General features: G+C 47.4%; 1 protein-coding gene across 2 annotated transcripts in view; it reads right to left on the reverse strand.

The window, feature by feature from the left end:
- Positions 1-20831, reverse strand: part of LOC119383042 (putative polypeptide N-acetylgalactosaminyltransferase 10) — a 143996-nt gene that overhangs the window by 63971 nt on the left and 59194 nt on the right. The window contains exon 3 of one of the 2 annotated variants that reach the window (XM_037651020.2): positions 6735-6806. The exons of the other annotated variant lie outside the window; for it this stretch is intronic. Within the exon in view, the coding sequence (XP_037506948.1) occupies positions 6735-6806 (72 nt within the window). The remainder of the gene's footprint in view (positions 1-6734; positions 6807-20831) is intronic. 2 annotated transcript variants of the gene reach the window in all.

Genomic DNA, 20831 nt, shown 5'->3' on the forward strand with positions numbered 1-20831 from the left:
ATACCAACAAACTACGTCACACTAAAACGTCACGCGTCAGCGAATCCGCTCATACGTCCCGTAGGCTTGAAGTACCGCTCTGCGAAGAAAACAGGGGCACTCTCTCGACTTGTCCACACGCCATCCCCAAGTCTGGAAGAAGCGAAGCGCGCGCACTTAAAGAGGAGAACGTCGGGCAGCCAATGATGATACAAGACGCGCGCGCTTTCTCTCTCAAAACAAACGTTCCGAATATCGTGTGGCCCGTTGCACTGGTGAGCGACAGACAGTCAACTTCGTTGACGGCTCGGCCAGGGGAACCGGCGTGTGACGCAAGTCCAGCGCAGAGAGAGGGAGAGAGGGGGGAGAGGAGTGAGACAGAGACGCGTCGCTGGGGCTCAAGGAGGCCGATGCGCCTTCAACGACAACGACGTCGTCGCAGGAGGCAGATGTTGGCAAGACAGCGGGTCGGTCCGCTGCACCGCTGCCCCGCACACGTGCTCGTCCGCCCGTGAAGGCGTATAACAAGGCAGACGGGCCGCGAGGGTTAGCTCTCCCTTTTGTCTAAGCACCGCGCGACGTCGTCGGCGTCTTGCGCGCTCCTGTAGATGATTTGACAACGTCCGCGCTCGGTCCGTTCGCTTCCGAGACAAAAGGAAAAGAAAGAAAGCGGTCGTTTCCTGAACGTTCAAGATAGCCGCTGGTTAGTGGTACCTATACTGCGTTCTCCGGACGTTGACGACTAATTAGTAAAGGAACGACGCGAACTTTAAACGCAAGCGCCGACTGACGCTTCCGTTATTTTCGAAACTACTCTAACTGACGACGTTTGCATTAATTAAGGTGTAAGTGCTGCGAAGGAAGAAAGCAGTTTACCGTGTAATCTTGTGGAGCACGGCAGGAAGCTCTTGGTGAACATAGCGTGTTGAGAGGAAGTTAAAAGGTCGGGTAAAAGTTATGGGGGACACGAGCTCAGCTAGCGTCCGAATGAAACAACGTTCCGAAATTGTGAGTTCGAAGCGGACATTAGTGATGGACGGAAAGTGTCAGCTCAACGCAAATGCCAACGGTTCGCACGTTCTGACGCGGTTTCCCTGCGAAACAAACCACAACAGAAAGGTATACCATTGCGTGCACACCACAACGTTCAACATGGCTCGCTCTTAAGCGCGCCATGCGCTTAAGCGCCATGCGAAAGGCAAAAAACTGTTATTTCACAGGGAACTGCGTACAAACAGCCATCATTGTAATCGCCAGCGTGACTACGCCTACAACAGGGCAAAGGACTCTCCCATGTTTAGCCAAATTAACCCGGTCCTGCGCTTGCTGCGGCCACGTTATCCCCGTAGACTTATCAATCTCATCTGTCCACCTAACTTTCTGCCTACCCCTCGTGCGCATGCCTTCTCTTGCAATCCACTCTGCTACTTTTAATGGCCACCGGTTATCTTGCCTACTCGCTACATGCCCTGTCCACGCTCATTACCTTGATTTCTTCTCCACAAGATCTAAGCAATCGCCGAAGTACAAACAATGAAAAGCCAAGGCTGGAGTCGAGTGGCTCGACAGCGCGGCAAGGCGCTGGCAAAAATGAATTCGGTAAGTACCGCACCACGCTTCTCCTAGCGGCGCAGCCGCATCGAGAAATCGAAGGACGGAGAAGCGAGACGCCGGAAAGACCCGCAGCGCACGGGAAACGCCCTCGCTCCACGATGCGAGACAGCTGGGCGAAGACGGTTTATCACCAAGCACTTTGGACGCACCGACCAACAGCGCTCTCAGCGCTCTTCGAAAGAAAAGGCTGACGCAGCAGAAGCGCACGCCGCGTGGACGATGAGGCCGCATTTTTCTCGCGAGTCGATCGGCAGGAGCGCAGTAGAGTGCTGAACCCCGTTTTCCAGCGAGTGCAACCATTAGCGCTCAGCGAGCAACGCTACGAAGCGACGTATACGCAGCTCGGATACAGGACGCTATACATTATATTGCCCGCTTCTAGGGAGGAACACTTAAAGGAGTTCTCGAAGGCTGAGCTTCCGATCGATCGCCCTCTACGCTGCCTGCAGTCGTGAGCAAGGAGCTGAATTGACAGAGCCCTTAGTTCAGAATCACAATACGTTTATTTGTGGCAGTAAAACAGTGACAATTACAAGGGATGTAAGTACAGAATAAGTCTCCTTAAAAGGTGATAAGAGTGACTGAAATAAAAAGTAACAACAAGATACGAAATTTGCGATTAAAAGGTGTTAGGAGACCTAAGTGTTGAAAATAAACAGAAGTTGAATCGACTGATCAGACAATACTGCTGAGAAATTAGTAAGTTCGTAGTCGTTACTTGCAGTTAGCCGGACATCTTTGCTAATAATACGTCCAGCATCGTAAGAGGGTAGCCCTCGTTCTCATACGAAAAATTGTAGCGTTGCATTTTCTGTTGCGAATCCAAGGCAGTTTTTCTTTATCTCCTACGAAGACTGAGTCGTAGTATCAATTAATTTTTCGTCAACCATAATTGTTACGAGCATAAACACGCGCGTACACGTCACCGGGATAAGCTCCTCAACTAAACAGAAGACAGAGGTAACCGAAGTAAAATACTCGCCTCAATGCATAGGTCCAAAGCAGCCTCCGACCACGCATTAAATCCGCATGCTAATAAGAGTGTAGTCTAAAAGCCACCGATGGAAGGCCTTCATACAAGGTAGCGCAGAGCCCGGCCACAGGTTTAATGGCGCTTGTTTATTGGTTGCTAAAGATATGCTGAAACTAAGGAGTGCAGAACTTCCTACACAGTGTCAGCCAACCACCATTCACGTTCACTGCCAGTGAAACACACACGCACAAGCTCACGCGTAGTACGAGTAAAGACAAATAAAATTATTCAGAGCCCTTCCACTGCTGTGAAAATGGAAGCCGACGAATATGCGAATATGGTGGGCCTGGTATAGCGAATATTGCTATGGTGAATATATACATTATCGTTATTGAGTATATTGAGCAGTTAATGAGACATACAATCAAAGATCCCGGTGTGTTTCCCCTGCGCAGGACGCATATTACCTCATCGACGGTGGCCAACGGCTGCCTCAAAATGAAATCACGTAGTGCATAAGGAACCCCGTTGCTTCGAAGAAAAAAAGTACAGATGTTGCATGACGTTCGTTTCTTATGCAAGTGGTCTTGTCCTCGAGGCAAAACTGTTCACGTCATTCTACCATGTCGGCGAAATCATACACCTTTACGTTTACGTTTACGCCATGCAAACTTTTTCGATGCAAAAGTGCTAGATTACACGAGTTAGTCGGTTCGCCGAAAATTGTTCACGCGTATTTTGTCTATGGACGCGATACGCCAGAACTAGCGATATAGAGCTTCGCTCCAAAAACAGTTGCAGCCATTCCACGCACAGAAGTGGGGCCAAAGTGCGAAAGAGAGAAAGTGTGAGAAAGGAAAGGTGCTCCCGCGGCAGTAAACGTTATAAACGACTGCGTGGATGGCCGGGAGGCGCTCCAGTCAAGCAAGCACGCCGTCAAAGAGGGCAGAGCGCGCTTCTCCTCTTTCTTCACCAACTGCCATCGGTGTGGGACGCTCAAAGGTTCGCTTTCACAGCACAACTTCGGAGAACAACTGAGAAAGCAAACAAACGGCAGCACTGGATGCCGCGCAGGCAAGCCGCCCTCAGTAACGAACGAAGGCTGGCAGGGCGATCGGGACGCACGGCCATCGCATTCAAAGCGATTCGGCACGCGGGGTGAATACTAACGAGCCATCCACCGGAGTCCGAATCCTCCCCTCCCTCATCCATCTCCTCATCTTTCCGCTCGCCGGCTTCTTTCACCCGAGAAGCTTCAGGCCGCTTCTCGCATTCGTCTCTCGTATTCGCTTGTTCTTTCTGCGGTACTGCAGCTCCCATTCCAGATCGAACAATGGGGCCATTTAAAAAGAGCTCCCCGAGTGTTAACGAAGAGAGGGGTGCCAAGAGTGACACCAATGCCACGCGGCAGTCCAAGCGAGAAGCCGTAGCCGGAGCTCGGACCGTTCCTAGTGGATTCGCGCTAGTAGCCTGGCAATGGCCCGCTGGAGATCCCATTATAGGGGGACGTTTTTCTGCGACTCTTCCAGTACGTCTAGTTCCCCACTCGTTTATTTTCTTTACCATTCTTATTCTTCAAGCCAGATCAATTCTGGCGGAAAAAAAGTCTCGTAAAAATGAGCGCTGAAGAGCATGAAGAGTAGGGAAACGAAAGCGTTCATCAATTAATTATTTCATACTACCAATGAGGAACATTCTTCTACGGCGCACACGGATAATTTTCTGTGCGTTCAAATTTCTTGCGAAATGTGGACGGAGCGTTGTTAATCAGGGTTTTCTAATTGCACTCCCTCCCAGTGATTACGCCGCACTGCCAACAAACTCTCCTTGTGTTCGCCACTCTGCGTTCCTTAACTGACATCTGGAGGCTGGGACAGATCGAAGACTCGCACTCAAAGTACACGGGGCAAGCTGACTCAGGAGGAGAAACTTGCCCTTCCACCTGGCTAGATAATGCCAAGTTTAGGTTATTCCCTGCACCCTGCAAACTGCCGTTACCGATGCAGCATATGTCACAGGCCGTTGAAAGCATTGTGAATCCCAGCCAAGCCCCCAGAATAACATGGCGAGTCGGCACGACCATGAGTGCACGGCTTCGCGCTCGAGCCTCAAGTTTCGGCAGCTGCGTGCCGAAGTAAGTCGCCGGCAGCGAAACTTTCTACAGTGTCACGCAAAAACTCGCCCAGCAGCATTCCTCCCAACACGCAGCACGCATCAGCGTGTACTCCTAACTCTCGTAGCATGGAACAAGCTGGAAATTCCGATCCACTGGGGCATTCGTATCCGCTGGGACAGAATACGCCCAATTCGAAGCAACAACGGAAGCCGCGCGTGGGTACGAAAGCGCGGCAGTCACGAACACGGCACAAAATAGCCAGTTGCGTGGTTTTGACGCACCACCGTGCTTGATCGACTGACTGAGCGACCACACGGCGTTCGTCGGCGCACTTGCTATTTTGCATCGTGTACGCAGACTACGGGTTAGGCTGCACCGCTATAGTGCAGACCGACATTGGATCCGTGCCACCCACCGCACGGTGCTTGCAACCAGTTTCCTCAACGCCATTAGCGTGCCGCTAAACCACAGCTTGTCCGTGCTCGTGTGGATGGAGTAATCCTCCTCATAAGTTATCTTGCTCCTAGCATAGTGGTATGCCATACTACTATACTAGGAGTCTGGTATATTAGGAGGGGAACGGCCAAGTCGCACTCAGAAGTGGTATATCTATAGGAGCTATTCGCGAGACGTTATCCGGAAGGGGCGGCAGTCGCCATACATGTGGTCGCCCGCGCGGTTGTCATATTGGGACTACAACCAAAGTGCTTGGCCGCGCGTGCTCTTTTGATATCTTTTCTCATATTTTCACATGACATCTGACTGTCATATGCCGGATCGCTGAACGACCACGGCTATAGTGGCCGGATGCAGACACCCGCTGACGCCGCATGGCGGGCGAGCTCAGTGAATACATCTTATAGACTTCGTGCAGTTTTACATAAGCGGTCTTATAGGTAATAGAAGACACTTTAGCCGAAGCGTAACGATGAACGCATGACATTAACTACCATCTGCTCGTAAAGAACCAGACACCAGCGCAATCTCCTAGAGTGCTTTCCGTTACATTAATGCACTCCTTTGCATACGACCCAGCGTAGCCCTTGGCATAAAGGTAGGCGGTACTCCCTCTAAAGCATGAAGAAATAAAACAGTTATACATGCAGAAAGATTCACTAACCCAGGATGATAAAAATTTTGTTTAACCTCGGTATGGCACACTTTAAACGAAACAAGGAAAGCGAAAACACTTTTTAAAAAGAGAGCGTAACGAGAGCGTTATGGAGCATTAGAACGTTTAACTGGGCAAGTTGGTGTGATTCCATCTCGAATGAATAAACCGCGCAAAAGAACGAGGACGAACAGAAGAAACAACAGACCACAGCGCTGACTACCATGTTGACGTTGTTTTCAGTGTTGGCCACAAGTTGCGACAGGTATGTCCAGCCGTGCACAGAAAGTTAAATGGAGAAAAAAGTGACAAACGGCTAAGGTGCGCAGTCAAACATAGGAAAAAAAATGTAGATTGTCAAACTAACGTTGTATATAAAATTCCATGTTCCTGCGGCAAGATTTACATAGGGCAAACTAGTCGATGCATAAATATTAGGATCCAAGAGCATGCACAAAATGTTAAAAACGGCACTGGTTCTCATTTGGCTCTTCATTGTCGAAAAAGTGGTTGAAATCCCAGTTTTGATAGGACGGAAGTTTTGCACAGGCACAGGGATCAGCGCACACGAGAAATAATGGAAGCTTTCTACATGTCATTGGAAAGTCACATATGCGTCAGCCAAACTTCGGTAGCCTTGTCACAGGCTGAAGTTTCTTATCTCAGCGATAACTTGCCTCATGTTCATGACTAATCACTCACGTACGTTATTGTGTTATTTTTTTGTTGTTGTTGTTACTTTTGTTGCCTTATGCATACGTGATGGTCGTTTGATATCTTTTCCCAGATGCTATTTATTCTGTTCCTTGTGAAATAAAGTTTTAGTTGCGAGTCAGCGCTGTGGTCTGTTGTTTCTTCTGTTCGTCCTCGTTCTTTTGCGCGGTTTATTCATTCGTTATGGAGCAGTCTGTGTCGAGGGCACCAGAGACAAAACTGCTTACCGGGTTAACCACCGCTTTACTGTCGTTCCCATTTGCCCGCGGCCCAACGAGGCCATCTTGCTGTCGAAACACCTACGACGTGAACGAAACAAAGCGCGGATGCGCGGTGGTATAATTATACAGTTCGGCTAATAAAATCAAAGACAGAACGTTAATTGCGTTGCTTCGTGCCAAGCGCGTGATCGCGTTAAGTAAAGCGTAAGAGATCTCGCATTGCGTTATCGTGATAGGTGCTATGAGGAAACAATACGCTTCCAGACTTCACAGTTGCAGCGTTTTATATTAATATATTTCACTGTGACCTGATGACAAATATAATAATTAAGTACTTGTTCCACGCGAAAATACCAAGGGAAGTACACCTTAAGTCAATGACGGCAGTCAATTTTTTTCGTTTTTCCTTTCGTGAATCTGTCACGCAAGTTGACACTAAAAGTACAATTTGAAGAAAAGTCCAACAAGATCTCCAATCCTTAAGTTCAAACAGAGTCAGCAACCAAAACAGCTTCGTAGGTATTTTAGATGGAGCCTATATATATATATATATATATATATATATATATATATATATATATATATATATATATATATATATATATATATATATATATATATATATATATGCCAATTAGAGCGTTACATTCACTACGTTTTTTTATTAATATTATTTTACTGTGACGCGGAAACCTGGTGAAACTTGGCGAGGTCTAGCAAGGCTTGGACGAGACCTGCCAAGTTTTTTTCACGATACCTTGTGTAAAGGTTGCCAAAGACTTGTTAGAATTACAATTATTTTTTTTTTATTTAACAACCAATAAATAATACTAGCCCAATCGGGAGGAACGCGGTAAAAACGGTATACATAGCGCACTCCGTACAAAAAAATAAAAACGAAAAGGATATATTGCGCGGCAGTTGTTAGGCGCTTCATTATTTGTACATGATCGTCATCACAAGGCTGTTAATCTTCACCGTCGCATGTGGGGACTCATCTTGAGCATGGTCTCCTTCATTGGCCTAGTTGGTACATAATCCTGAGGTTAAAGCTACAGCGCAACTACACAAGACACCACACGCCCCATGGGCGTCTCGTGTATTTTCTTCATGGGACGTCTTGTGCGTTTGAGCTGTAACTTTAACCCCAGGATTGAGTATGACCTGTGCCTTGAGTGAAGTCGGTTCGCCGCTTCTTTGGGGCGCAATAAATGCAAGATTGACTATTGTGTCACCATGCAATGAAAAGCGCCCCGGACACACGCTGACTGCCTGTCGGGGATCGCATCGCCGATAGGGGTGGTACATAGGAACAGAAAAGAAAGCAAATGACATCGCGATGCAAAGGTCTGCTGCCTCCGAGTGAGACAGCTTAGTCGCTACATGGCACCGTCGTCGCGTGTCGTAGTGTCTCCGTGGCAGCTTCTCCGACGGGTCGAGGCGCGTTGTCGAGGAGACAGCCGGAGGCGCAAACGACACGACACGCAGAACCGCGACGTTCCCCAAATCGGATCACGCCCGCCGCGACTCCTTTGGGGATACACGCACGGTGGAACGAACGACGGCTTTTGGTTGTCGTGGTTGTGTGTTGCCGCAGGACGCTACGCGGCTAGCGAGACTGTTCCCACGTTTATTTTGCCGGAGCAGTGACGCTATATCTCCGAGACAGGTTGAGGAGACCGGAATCAGATTACAATGGGGCCATCCCTCGATATCTCAGACTTTTTTTCATGAGGCTTACAGCGCATCAAAAGGCGAGATCTAAGAAAGACGTGACACACCAAGAAAGACGTGACACACACAGGCGCTATGTGTGTGTGTGTCACGTCCTTCTTCATCCTCGTCTTTACATGCGCTGTAAGCCTAATTATATCATATAAGCAAGCCCAAAACACATTTATGGACTTTTCGACGTATTTTCCTACAACATATGTCGGAAAGTATCCTGACCGGGAATGCGTAGTGTTGAAGCAATGAGGGCACGAAACTATGTAATAAAGGAAGGAAAAGAAAAGGAAAGCTTCGATTTCACGGCTTGCCGCTCGGCTGCTGCTACGAAAGTCGCGGGTTCGTTCCCGGCCGCGGCGTTCACATTTAGATGGAGGCGAAATGCTATAGAGGCCCGTGTACTGTGCCAAGTCAGTTCCCGTTAAAGAACACCAGATGGTCGAAATTTCCGGAGCCCTCCACTACGACGTGCCTCATAACCATATCGTGGTTCTGGCAAAGAAAAAAATCCCCAGATATTATATTATTCACGGCTTTTAATTGCCGTGCGTCTGTCAAGCCTTACTTAGTGAGCGCTTATGCGCGGAAAGCGTGAAAGAGAAACACGACAGAGTGATTTACCCTTTAAGAAAGGCCATAGGGACAGAATTCCAAGAATAAAATATGGAGAAGTGAAGTCAAACGAAAAAAAAAATTGACGGACTTGCAAAGGGCGACAAGTGCAGCAGAAAAAGAGCGAAGTTTTCCAGCTGGGCAGTGCCTTTACACGGAAGATAATTTTAAAGGTAATCATGCTTATTTTTTACAGCGAAAGCTGTTATGAGATCATTTCACCGGCCGTTTTTGGCGCCGTAGTTGTCCGCCGCCGCCGCCGCCGGTGTCCGTAACCACTATCGCTCGAAATAAGAAAAAAAACGAAATAAGAAAAAATGTCCAGGATGGAACGGGCTTCGAACCTGGGCCCTCTGCGTGGGAGCCCAGTGTTGTACCTCAAAGCCATGCCGGTGCTTGGAACTGCCTTGCAAGAAGACGCTATACAAGCTTCATGGCCAGAAGGAACCACATTAACATGTGTAATTTAGTGTGGCAGAAGAGTGAAATAACAACTACGCACCACACAACGCGAATTCTGTAACCAGGCGTCACACAGTGCGAATTCCGCACCGAGTGGGCTGTTGGATGCTTCCAACTCATTACAAGGGGCTCTGAAATAATTCTTCATCGTCATCAGGCACAACACCAACAAAGTACGCATAATGCCTTACACGTTTTTAGCGGGTACCACGGCTCTCCGTTGAATGACGAAAAATGGCATAGTGGCTGTTTCCCTATGTCACAGAAATTATGATGAGGTATAGCGTAGTGGGTTCCTCGCAAGTGCACTTGCATTGGTTGCCAAGGAAGCCCATAAGCCCATCATCCATTTCCTCAGGGTCTCGATAAAGTTCTTCCCCCCTCTCTCTGTCTCTCTTTGTCACGTCAACGTATGTTATACAGCATGATGAGCGAGTGAAATAGCCACCGGGCGTCACACAATGCAAATTACGTAACTGGTGGGCCGTTTAATGCTTCCAACCCATTACAAAGGGCTGAGCCACAATTCTTCATTGTCATCAGTCGTCACGTAAACAAAATGCACATAATGGCTTACATATGTGTAGCTGGAACCTCGCTTCTGCGCACAATGACGAATAATGGCGTTGTAGGTGCTTCCCAACTTCACAAATATTGTGATTTGTAGCGTAGTGGATACCTTGCTAGTGTACTTGTATATGTAGCCTCAAGAGAGTTTACAACGGGCTCTAGAAATGCCGCTCTTCCACCTTTCGCTGTGACTGTGCTGCGCTTTCCGCGCAGGCCTGGCGTTTTTTTTTTTTTTCTTTATGGTACGCATTATACGCCTTCAAGGGACACTATGAAATGTATGCCACAGCAAAGTGGAATGGTGGTTCTCGCTATCTTGAAAACTAGTCTGTGCCGTAAAAAAAAACACAGGAAAATAATGAACCACCCAACGACCAATGACAGCGCTGTGGGTTATAACTGACATAAACGTTTCCGATACAGAGCGTTAATTGCCAACACGCTGACACATCGCACTGAGGATTTTTTTTGCAGACCATATCCGTGAAACCTACGAGGTCTCCTGGAACAGTTTATGTTTAGGCACTCTCTCCTTCGACCAGACGCAGTTCCTTCCCCAAGTACAGTGAGCAAATGAATAATCAGACAGCGTCGAGTTCAGCAGCGCCATTTTGGATTCCATTCTGCGTATACATGTTGAACCTCTGTGCCAAATGTCTTCGTTTATTCTAGTTATGGTTTTTAATGTCAGTCGCAACGGCAGATGCCGCATGATATAAAGCTTTTCGATCATCCTGGCCACCTTTAGGATGAAGGAAGGGAATTTTTTTAGGGCTCGTTTCTTCGTTTGACAGAACCTTAATGAAAACCAGCAGACAATGAAGTCAATGAAGTTATAGGGGACCTTAGTTGTACTGGGTGTGTTCAGATAATAACGTCGGGGCATGTCCGTCGACCCCCCGTAATTTCGCCGAAAAAAAAATATATTTCGTTGTCCGCGTCCCCAAGACCACAAAACCACTTTTAGTCTCGCGAAAAAAAATTTCACCTTCCTTAAAAAAATTTAGAAGTCTCCACTGAGCCGCAACCGCCTTTTTCGAATTTCGCGGAAATGGGATTTCGATGAGATGCCACAAAAAAACTATTGCAGCTGTAGGTCTGACAAATTTTCTCTACATACTACGGATAGTTTAAGTTGACGAAACATTATTACTTTGCAGTTTTGATGCTGTTCTTTTAAGAAAAATATTCGCAAAATCGGCACAATGTTCAATAATGCTCAAATTTAAGATTTTTTTTTCTCCGCGCGTATGAGCGCCAGACTTCCCAAAATTTTTGAGAACATTGCCATACGTTAGCTTAACAAATGTGCTGAACGAAATCGCTGAGAGTGACTTGAAACGTTAGCCAGAAATGTTCAACTGAGGACAAGTCTCTAAAAATGCAATATTTCGAGGGTCATTTAAAAAAAAACACCGTCTTCGAATTTCTTTAAACTCCTCATAACTAAAGCCAGCACGTGTTCTAACTTAATCGGTAAAAACATGTTGCATTATTTTTGTGAGGTAGGAGTTATGAAGCACAAAAAGTGGCCAAATTGACGTAAACTGAGTAAGCACAACATTGCGCGAGCATGGAGCAATAATTTCCATTATCATTATTTTTAGGTCGTGAATGTGTTCTGTGAATTGACGGATTGACAGAAAAAAAGAGGAACAGTTGGTTCTGAAGAGCAAATTATTACTACATTTTACGCAAATCAAAAAAACTTCTACATGGGTCCCAGCCACTGAGCATGCCGCGATGCTGAGTCGCACGCTTCGCAGGAATCGCTTTCAAAATCTTTCGCGCATGGGAGCCTGCGTACGGCTCACAAAGGAGGTGGCTGGAGAGGATCCACGGCTGGATGTTTATCGCTTCCCATGGCGCGTCGGTAATGTGATAACGCAGTCGGTGCGTGGCGGCACAAGCGGTGCTTCTGGAGCCCGACCGCGGTCGCGCGCTTCCTAACAAAAAAGAAAAAAGAAAGAACATAAAACACATAAACTCTTCATAACTAAAGCCAAGCACGTGTTCTAACTTAATCTGTAAAAACATGTTGCATTATTTTTGTGAGGTAGAAGTTATGAAGCACGAAAAGTGGCTAAATTGACGTAAACTGAGTAACCACAAGATAAGCGAGCATGGAGCAATAGTTTCCGTTATCATTATTTTTAGGTCCTCAATGTGTTCTGTTGTGCTAGAGGGACAAGAGCTTGACAGAGAAAACCAATGAGTTGCCTTAAAGTGCATATTTGTTCATGTGCGTGCGTGCACGCGTCGAAGTTTTGGCCCATACGTAAGGACTAACCGCAAGATTTCTAGAAATGTAGTCGAATCGTGCTCTCGGAAGGGACAGTTTATTTACCCCTGATGTATGCACAGGGCGTCAGAGTCACAAGTCATAGTCAGACAAGTTAGACAGTCACTCACGTCCCTGAAGCAGTTGTGTTTTTTGCTCCTGGTGAAGCAACCTTGTGATCTTGATTACATGCGGCAAGGGGGGGCGCCTTGCGCTAAGTGTTAGTGGCACCCAGGGTGACCGTCGTGGAAAGCCGCGGTCATGGGAGTACCACCCACAAGAGTTCACAACACTTTTTACACTTATCAGGTGCATTATTGTTGGTGACGTTCAGTGTCATGTCTTCTTTGTTACGCCTGTATTACTGCGTTCTTCGGAATGATGCTTCCTGCTTCTTTACACGAGGCATGGTTGTCACTCAATAAAATTAAGCTGATTTCGTAATGAACGTGTAGAGAATCATTTTTAGCTGAAGAAGCTCCGCTGTGGAGTTATTCTCGTTTCATGCGCTGAAAAGCAGCGCCTAATCCGGCACTTTCTTCTTTGGACATTCGGCTGTTCTTGCAACAAGCAATTCGTTGCGCTCTTGGCTGACGCGCGTCCACTGCCACATTTGCCACGACTGAATGCCATGCACTGGACGGATGCACTGCCACTTCTTTGTTTTCATTTTCCTGAAGGCTTTCAAGTCAGCACTTGGAAGGTGAATCAGCGTCACATTCTATAGCTTTGTGTTGAGAACATCAACCATGTCTTTCGCGCACTTAATAACTGATGTGGCGGAGCTGCGGAGGTTGTGTAAGGTTGCGTGATGCTTGACGACGCCCCCAATTCCATCGCAAGCCTTCTTGCCGTGCCCCGCTGCGGAAAATAGCCACTGCACCGAGGCGTATTTGGTAGCTGTAAGTTCGTGAAGCTGGTACCTGTTCTTGAAATGGCTCGGGACACCATCACTGACGTATGTAACATGTGCATATAAACGAGCAACACCCTCGAGCCACTCGTGCACCTTTGCGAGAGCGTAGCATGCGTGGGCGGAGTCGTGGCTAGTGTCATCGTTTATAAGAGCGCAGCTGCAGTTTCCTTTTCTAGTCGTGACGACGAATGTGAAGATGGAGACTTGGGTTTTTTGCCAGTGATATGACTGAACGTCTCCCGGCAGAACTACGGTACGCAGGCTCCCATGCGCGAAAGATTTTGAAAGCGATTCCTGCGAAGCGTGCGACTCAGCATCGCGGCATGCTCAGTGGCTGGGACCCATGTAGAAGTTTTTTTTATTTGCGTAAAATGGTAGTAATAATTTGCTCCTCAGAACCAACTGTTCCTCTTTTTTTCTGTCAATCCGTCAATTCACAGAACACATTCACGACCTAAAAATAATGATAATGGAAATTATTGCTCCATGCTCGCTCAATGTTGTGCTTACTCAGTTTACGTCAATTTGGCCACTTTTTGTGCTTCATAACTCCTACCTCACAAAAATAATTCAACATGTTTTTACAGATTACGTTAGAACACGTGCTTGGCTTTAGTTATGAAGAGTTTAAAGAAAATCGAAGATGGTGTTTTTTTTAAATGACCTTCGAAATATTGCATTTTTAGAGACTTGTCCTCAGTTGAACATTTCTGGTTAACGTTTCAAGTCACTCCCAGCGATTTAGTTCAGCACATTTGTTAAGCTAACATATGGCAATGTTCTCAAAAATTTTGGGAAGTCTGGCGCTTATACGCGCGGAGAAAAAAAATCTTAAATTTGAGCATTATTGAACATTGTGCCGATTTTGCGAATATTTTTCTTGAAAGAACAGCATCAAAACTGCAAAGTAATAATGTTTCGTCAACTTAAACTATCCGTAGTATGTAGAGAAAATTTGTCAGACCTACAGCTGCAATAGTTTTTTTTTTTTTTTTTTGTGGCATCTCATCGAAATCCCATTTCCGCGAAATTCGAAAAAGCGGTTGTGGCTCAGTGGAGACTTCTAAATTTTTTTAAGGAAGATGAAATTCTTTTTGGCGAGACTAAAAGTGGTTTTGTGGTCTTGGGGACGAGGACAACGAAATGTATTTTTTTCGGCGAAATTACAGGGGGTCGACGGACATGCACCGACGTTCTTATCTGGACACACCCTACTGCTTTAAGCGTATTGTAGTCATTGTGATGTAGATGTGGAGAAAGTAAAGTGAACGAAAAGACAACCTGCTGCCGGCAGGGACCGAACCCGCAACCTACGGATTACGCACCCAAATGCCAATTGAGCTACGGCGGCGGTCGTCCCCTCGTCCACATTATCGGGTATTTATGTGCATGAAACCTGGGAGCCTTAGTCAGCGCCGCTCGCAGCCATGACGGCGAGTGAGGAACACCTTTTTTTGTTAGCCAGCTGGCGTCAAGTAGCACGGTATCCTTTTAACGAGCGGACAGGTGCCAATAAGCCCTCGCATACTACCTGAAGGCATAAAGTCGGCCGGAACGAGACCCTCGCAATGAATGAATGAAAGAATGGGGGGATCTTGAGGGCTCGTTCTTATTTTTTTTTTGACAATTAAAGAAATGAGCTCTCAAGAATTCCCTTCCTTCACTCACCTAGACCAACCTAGAACTGCTATTGGGCAGGCGCACTGTATTGCTGAGTGTAAGTACGCGCTAGACATTTACGTCGTTTCTCTCTTCATTCGCGCCACGCGCCGGTGTTCTCGATATATCCTCGTTAGTAACGGTTACTGCACTACGCCGCAACAAAACAATGACGACGTCGTTTACATGGATGAACTCAGCTGTAAATACGACGCAACATTCTCGAATTCGCGCGAACGCGGTTATGCAGGGAGTCCAGTGATGTTCTGTAAACTACATGCAGTTTAGAAGAACAGATACATGGGCGACTTTGTAAGGTTCCATGATGATACTCTGAAGCGCAAAAACACAGGAAGCACAAGATAGGAGAAGCAGACAGGACGGGCGCTCAGGACGAACACGCAGTTATCTCGGCTCCACTTGCCGGAAGTTGCGGAGGCCAGACTATTTGAGCAATGCGCGGATGAGTAGTGTGCCAGGGCATCATCTGCCAACCAGATGACCAGCGCCAAGACGGTTAACCACGCGAGGAAGGTTATACGCCAAACAGGAAACGAGTTAGACGACCACAACACGGAATAACGGCGTCACCTTGAAAGCCAGAACAGGAAAACATTCAGAAACCTCGTAAACAAAGCCACATCTAGAGATTCGCTCGGTCGGCACCACCGACGACGAGGTCCCGCCTTTGGGTGCCTCGGGTGGTCATTGTCGAGCCGTCACAGCAGCCGCCACGACCACGACTGCGCGACGGTGGTAAGGGAAAAAGAGACAGAGACGTGTGAAAGGAGAGAGGGGGGGGGGGGGGAGTCAAAGACGTTCTGTCTGCCACACGCACTGCCCGCGGCGTGCGGAGTAATGAATGGATCCTCACCGGCACCCAGCTAGGAACAAGCGGGTCACCGTTATACTAAGGGGCTCGCAAGCCGACGTTGTTCGTTGATGAAACAAAGCGCCGGCGCTCACAAGCGCCCGCGGCAGCGTCGGCAAACGCGACGCTAACGGGGAGCTTGGCGCTCCGAGCGCGAGCCGTGTTTAGGGCAGAGTATCAGCGCATGAATGCGCGCCGCGCTCCCGGCAACGCGATTGTCTTTAAACGGGGCCGAAACCGAGATAACGCGCCGCCGGTCATTCTCTCGCTTTGAGCGATCCTATCCAGGCCCGCTGAATGCGAGCCACGGTCGGGTGCAGCAAATTGATCGATTGAAAGCGACGGCCTAGCGGCAGAGCGTGAGATAGCCGCCCGGCAGTGAGTTTGTTTGTCGGCCCGAAAAGTACGAGTCGGCTGGCTGCGGGGAGCTGATAAACATCGGACAACGTTGCCGGCGCGAACCGTAAAGAAACGAGCGTAGCGAGTATAGAGTCACTAACGTTACTAGCAAGATTGATTAAACACGGCGTGAGCTTACGTGTACGACGTGGCTATATATAATGTCTGAATGACGTACACTTTTAACTATTTCGTATCCTCCGTGCCTTTTAGAGGCTCCTGCGTTGCAACATCCAGAGCAACGTTCGATATTAACAATTGTTGAGGTTTTACGCCCCAAAACCACAATACGATAATGAGAGACTCCATGGTGGAGGGTTCTGGAAATTTCGACCACCTGGGGTTCTTTAACGTGCGCCTATACCTGAGCACATGGGCCTCAAGCATTTTGCCTTCACCGAAATGCGGCCACCGCGGCCGGGATTCGATCCCGCGGCCTAAGGGCCATCAGTCAAGCACCATAACCACTAGACCACTGCGGCGGGTGGCAACATTCTACTGTTGTGGACGTGTGTTATCTATAATAAACTTTCGGAACGGAGTATCTCGACCCTGTACGGTAAATAAATAGCAATTTTACAAAGATCGGAACTGGCACCGTGAATGTTGCATCTGCATTTGGCTACATAAGTTTAAAAATTAAACGCGCCAAACTGTAAAACGCGGTCGTTTTATACTTTTTTCATTTCTGGCTCTGTCGCTTAAAAAGGTAAAATAAATCCTATTGTTTGACGTGCCAAAGCCACGACGTCGTCATGAAGCGCGCTATGGAGGGGACTCCGGATCCATTTTGACCACCTGGAGTTTTAAAAATGAAACACTGATCTTTTATTTTTTCTCTTAATAAAAGTCTTTGATGGTGAAATTCACTACAGTACAGTTCTCACAAAATAATTTCTCAATACAAATTGATTCATTTTTTTTTCCCCTTTAGGGTTCCTTTAACGGAGTAATTGCTGTACTTTGTGCACACGGTCCAGCACGAGCCATATTACGATGAAGTAAAACAACAATGCAGCAACGCGGATGCACTGCGCTAGAAATACGATGCAACACCCTTACTCCTAAATTTGCGCAAACGCGGTAATGCAGGAAGTCTGGTGACGTTCTGTAAGCTACACGTAGTTATCTCGGCTGCACTTGCCGGAAGCTGTGGAGGCCAGACCGTCTGAGTAACGCGCGGATAAGTCGAGTGCCAGCGCATCATCTGCCAACCACTGTATGATGAGCGCCAAGACGGTTAACCACGCGAACCATCATAAAGTAGCAACCGTTTCAAGGGCGACAAATGCAGCTGCACGACGGAGATTCATTACTTTTGCAGAACGACTTGAGTTGCGTAGTAAGTTAGCGATTACGGAAGCTTCACTTCTGGTGACCGCGAATACACATCAAAGAAAACGCCATTACTCTAGAGATTGAGCGCCCAGTGACAGCATATAGAGATGGACGAAATACAGCAACGTTCGGGAGCAGCACCGTTAGTTCGGCGAACTTGCGACCGCAAATCAACAGAAGTAAAAAAAAAAGAATTAAGTGAGAGCGCCATGGAATGAAGGAGCTTCCTAAACGATGCCGCAAGCGATTCCAAGGAAAGGAGCGTCTCGGCGCGGAACGCGCAGAGCCTGACAAATGACTCGCGTGCGCCTGTCCCCAACACAACAACTATACAACAACCACAAAAAGTGCTCGGCAGCTTCCGATGCCGCAAAGGCAGCATCGTAACTTCCAATCGGATACCGCTGGGTGGCATCGCTGTCTTGTCATCCACGCACGCCACTCGGAGAACGCCAGGGAGGAGCTAAAATGCCTTCGTTTAAGCCGAGGATCAGGTTACTTGAAAGCGGGTATAGTTAAAGGAAAAACCAAACTTGTCGAACGACAGCAACGACTACCGCGGAAAGCATGTAGCAGCGGTGTCCCGAGCGTCGGCGCTTCCGCACGGCAAGCAGCGGCACGCTATCCACGTTTAGTCACGCGATAGCAGTTGGGGTGCTACAAAACTAAAATAAATAAAGACAACTCAGACCCTAGTGTGTACAAGAGGTATACAAGATTGAATGTTAATTTCATCTCGAATAAAGGCGAGTTTACCACCGGCCTCTTGTGTATGCCCCCACCGAGAAGCGCGGCCTGCGCCACTATTTAGCGAAGGTGTTCATAACTCGTTTCTCGACCCACCAGTGTCCCGTTCCATGATGTAATGCTGACACAACTCTCTTACGTTTACCCTGAAATCGACAATGTCTTTTTTTCTATACCACTGCTGAGCACGTATTCAATTATTTTTTAACGCATCGTCCTGTCCTTACTTTTTTCGTCCGTGTCCTTCATAGCACGCTACAAGTTTAGCCAATGCAATATCGCTCTTTTGTTCTTGTTTTTTTTTTTTATAAGCGTTCATTCACATCGCCAACCAACATGAAAGTAGTTTCGTCCCCGCTGTAGTTTTTATGCGCCATTTTCGCGCAGCACTGCGGTGCCAAGCGGGGAAGAGGGCACAAGCAAAATGCCCTCTCTCGGCGCCGCTGGAGGCCTCCGTCCCGTTGAATGTGACAGCGTCAATCGATCGCGCGCGAGCCTTGTTTCGCTGCTGGCCGCTTTGTTTTACCTCCTCACCCACCGCAGGCGGTATTGCCGTTGCGGGGAGGCGAAGCGCTGCTGTATAAGTGATAACCCGGTCCCCTTACTCGACCTGTCAATGCGACTTCGAGGTGGAATTGTCTCGATTCAGTGGTTCGGGACATTCGCTGTCCTCCGCAGAGCTTTCACCGAACGACGACAAATAAGCAAAAAACTCGCAGGATCCCTTATGCATTGGCCTACGACGACTCGAAGACGAATGCCATCTTCTTCTTTTTCTTCTCACTCGATGTGCCGATCCTCGTCCGCCCCCTCCGAAAGCTTTCTGCAATTCACCTCGTTTCGCACTGCCTCCGTGATCGGTCCTTCTTTGACAAAGCGATGATGTTATGTGCTGACGTCATCATGTGACGTCACGCTACTGACGTTATAATGATTTCATGATGACGTCACATATTTTGGCGATCTGTGGCATCATGATGACGTCATATGGTGACGTCATCACGTGATGGCGAATATTTTCATCGCGTGCTGACGCCGACGCCGCGGGTCGCCGACGGTCAATTTTCGTATCTGGTGAGGCCCCTATAAGAAAGCTTAATAAATAGTGCGTGCAAAGAAAACCTAAAGAGGAAGGAAATAAGCATCTACGGATTTATTTGCCGAACGTAGTTTATACAGTTCAGTACTTAGGAAGAGTTAAACGCGCCAGGTTGCTGACGGGGGCGGTTCAAATAGTAGAGTTTAGCGTCCCGAAACTGTGCACAGTGGGTCACGTGGTATGCCGTATAGTTTAGATCTCAGGTTTATTAGAGAGCTTTAACCTGTCCGCAAGCATCTCAGCGTTTGCGGATATCGGCTTACCGGAGCCGTAAGCTTGAGCGACAGGACTGATGGCGCCATCAGGCAGCGCAGACACCAATTAGGCAAACGTGCAGAGCTATTTTTGCAGTAACGAAGCGTGTTCTATATATAGTTCACTGCTAGCGTAAATGTTTGGAAGTGACGTGATTGCGAATGCGTTACCTATTAATTTTTTTAGACAAGAACAGTCAAAGAACATAAGCACACTGCGGTTAGACGAAGCGTATAAACATTTCCAAACCATCGTCCGGACACAAGCTATTACGCAAACGCCATTGCGTGGATCCGGAGTACCAGATACGCTAAAGCTCCTACAGTTTCTTAATCACTTGGCGTTCTTTAATGTGTATTTAAGTGCACGCATTTAGGTAGACGGCAGTCTTGTATTTGGGCTGAATTGTAATGGCGGACGCCGCGACCGTCAATCAGACTTGTGACCTTGCACCAATTAGGCTAACAAGTACTTCGAAGGAAAGGTTAATTTTGGGGCCGCCCGTAATTTGCCCGCTCCAGTTTTACAAGTTTGCTTCAATAGTTACCCCGATCATTCTTCGCGAACGAAGGAAAAAAGCAGAGGCTACACTTACGAGAGAAAAGACTTGCACACGTTACAAAAAGAAAGTGAACGATTACAATGCCTTCAGTGAATAGTTTAACAGATTTCAGTCAGTAATTACTCCCTCACAAAAGCAAGTGTTAAATTACTAAATAGTAACAGATTACTTCTAGGTTACTTTCCTTTCAATTTTATGTGTCAGGTATTTGTTTGCCGACTCGTACCATAAAAGTGTATATGAGATTATTTGCATCAAACGTGACGGCTCACACATAGAATAAAGTGTTTTAGCAGTGCCAGTTTACCGTACATACCGAAATACCTTACTATCGTGGTCCGCACGCCGCATGTTTAACGCGATAGCGTTAAAGATCTCGCTTCGCAGAAATTCCGTCGTTGGTTGTGAGCGAAAAATCATCGTCTTGTCCGTGACCGAAAAACCGAGAAAGATGCAAATAAAGTAAATATTACAAAAATCTTCGATTCGAGTGAGAATCGAATCGAGGCCATCTGCGTGGCAAGCAGGTGTTCTACCACAGAGCTACGCCACTGCTTAGCCCGGTTTGAAATTAACTTTCATGCTTCACAAACATAAGCCTCCT

The sequence above is a fragment of the Rhipicephalus sanguineus genome, chromosome 2, assembly GCF_013339695.2.
Source record: "Rhipicephalus sanguineus isolate Rsan-2018 chromosome 2, BIME_Rsan_1.4, whole genome shotgun sequence".
NCBI classification, from domain to species: domain Eukaryota; kingdom Metazoa; phylum Arthropoda; class Arachnida; order Ixodida; family Ixodidae; genus Rhipicephalus; species Rhipicephalus sanguineus.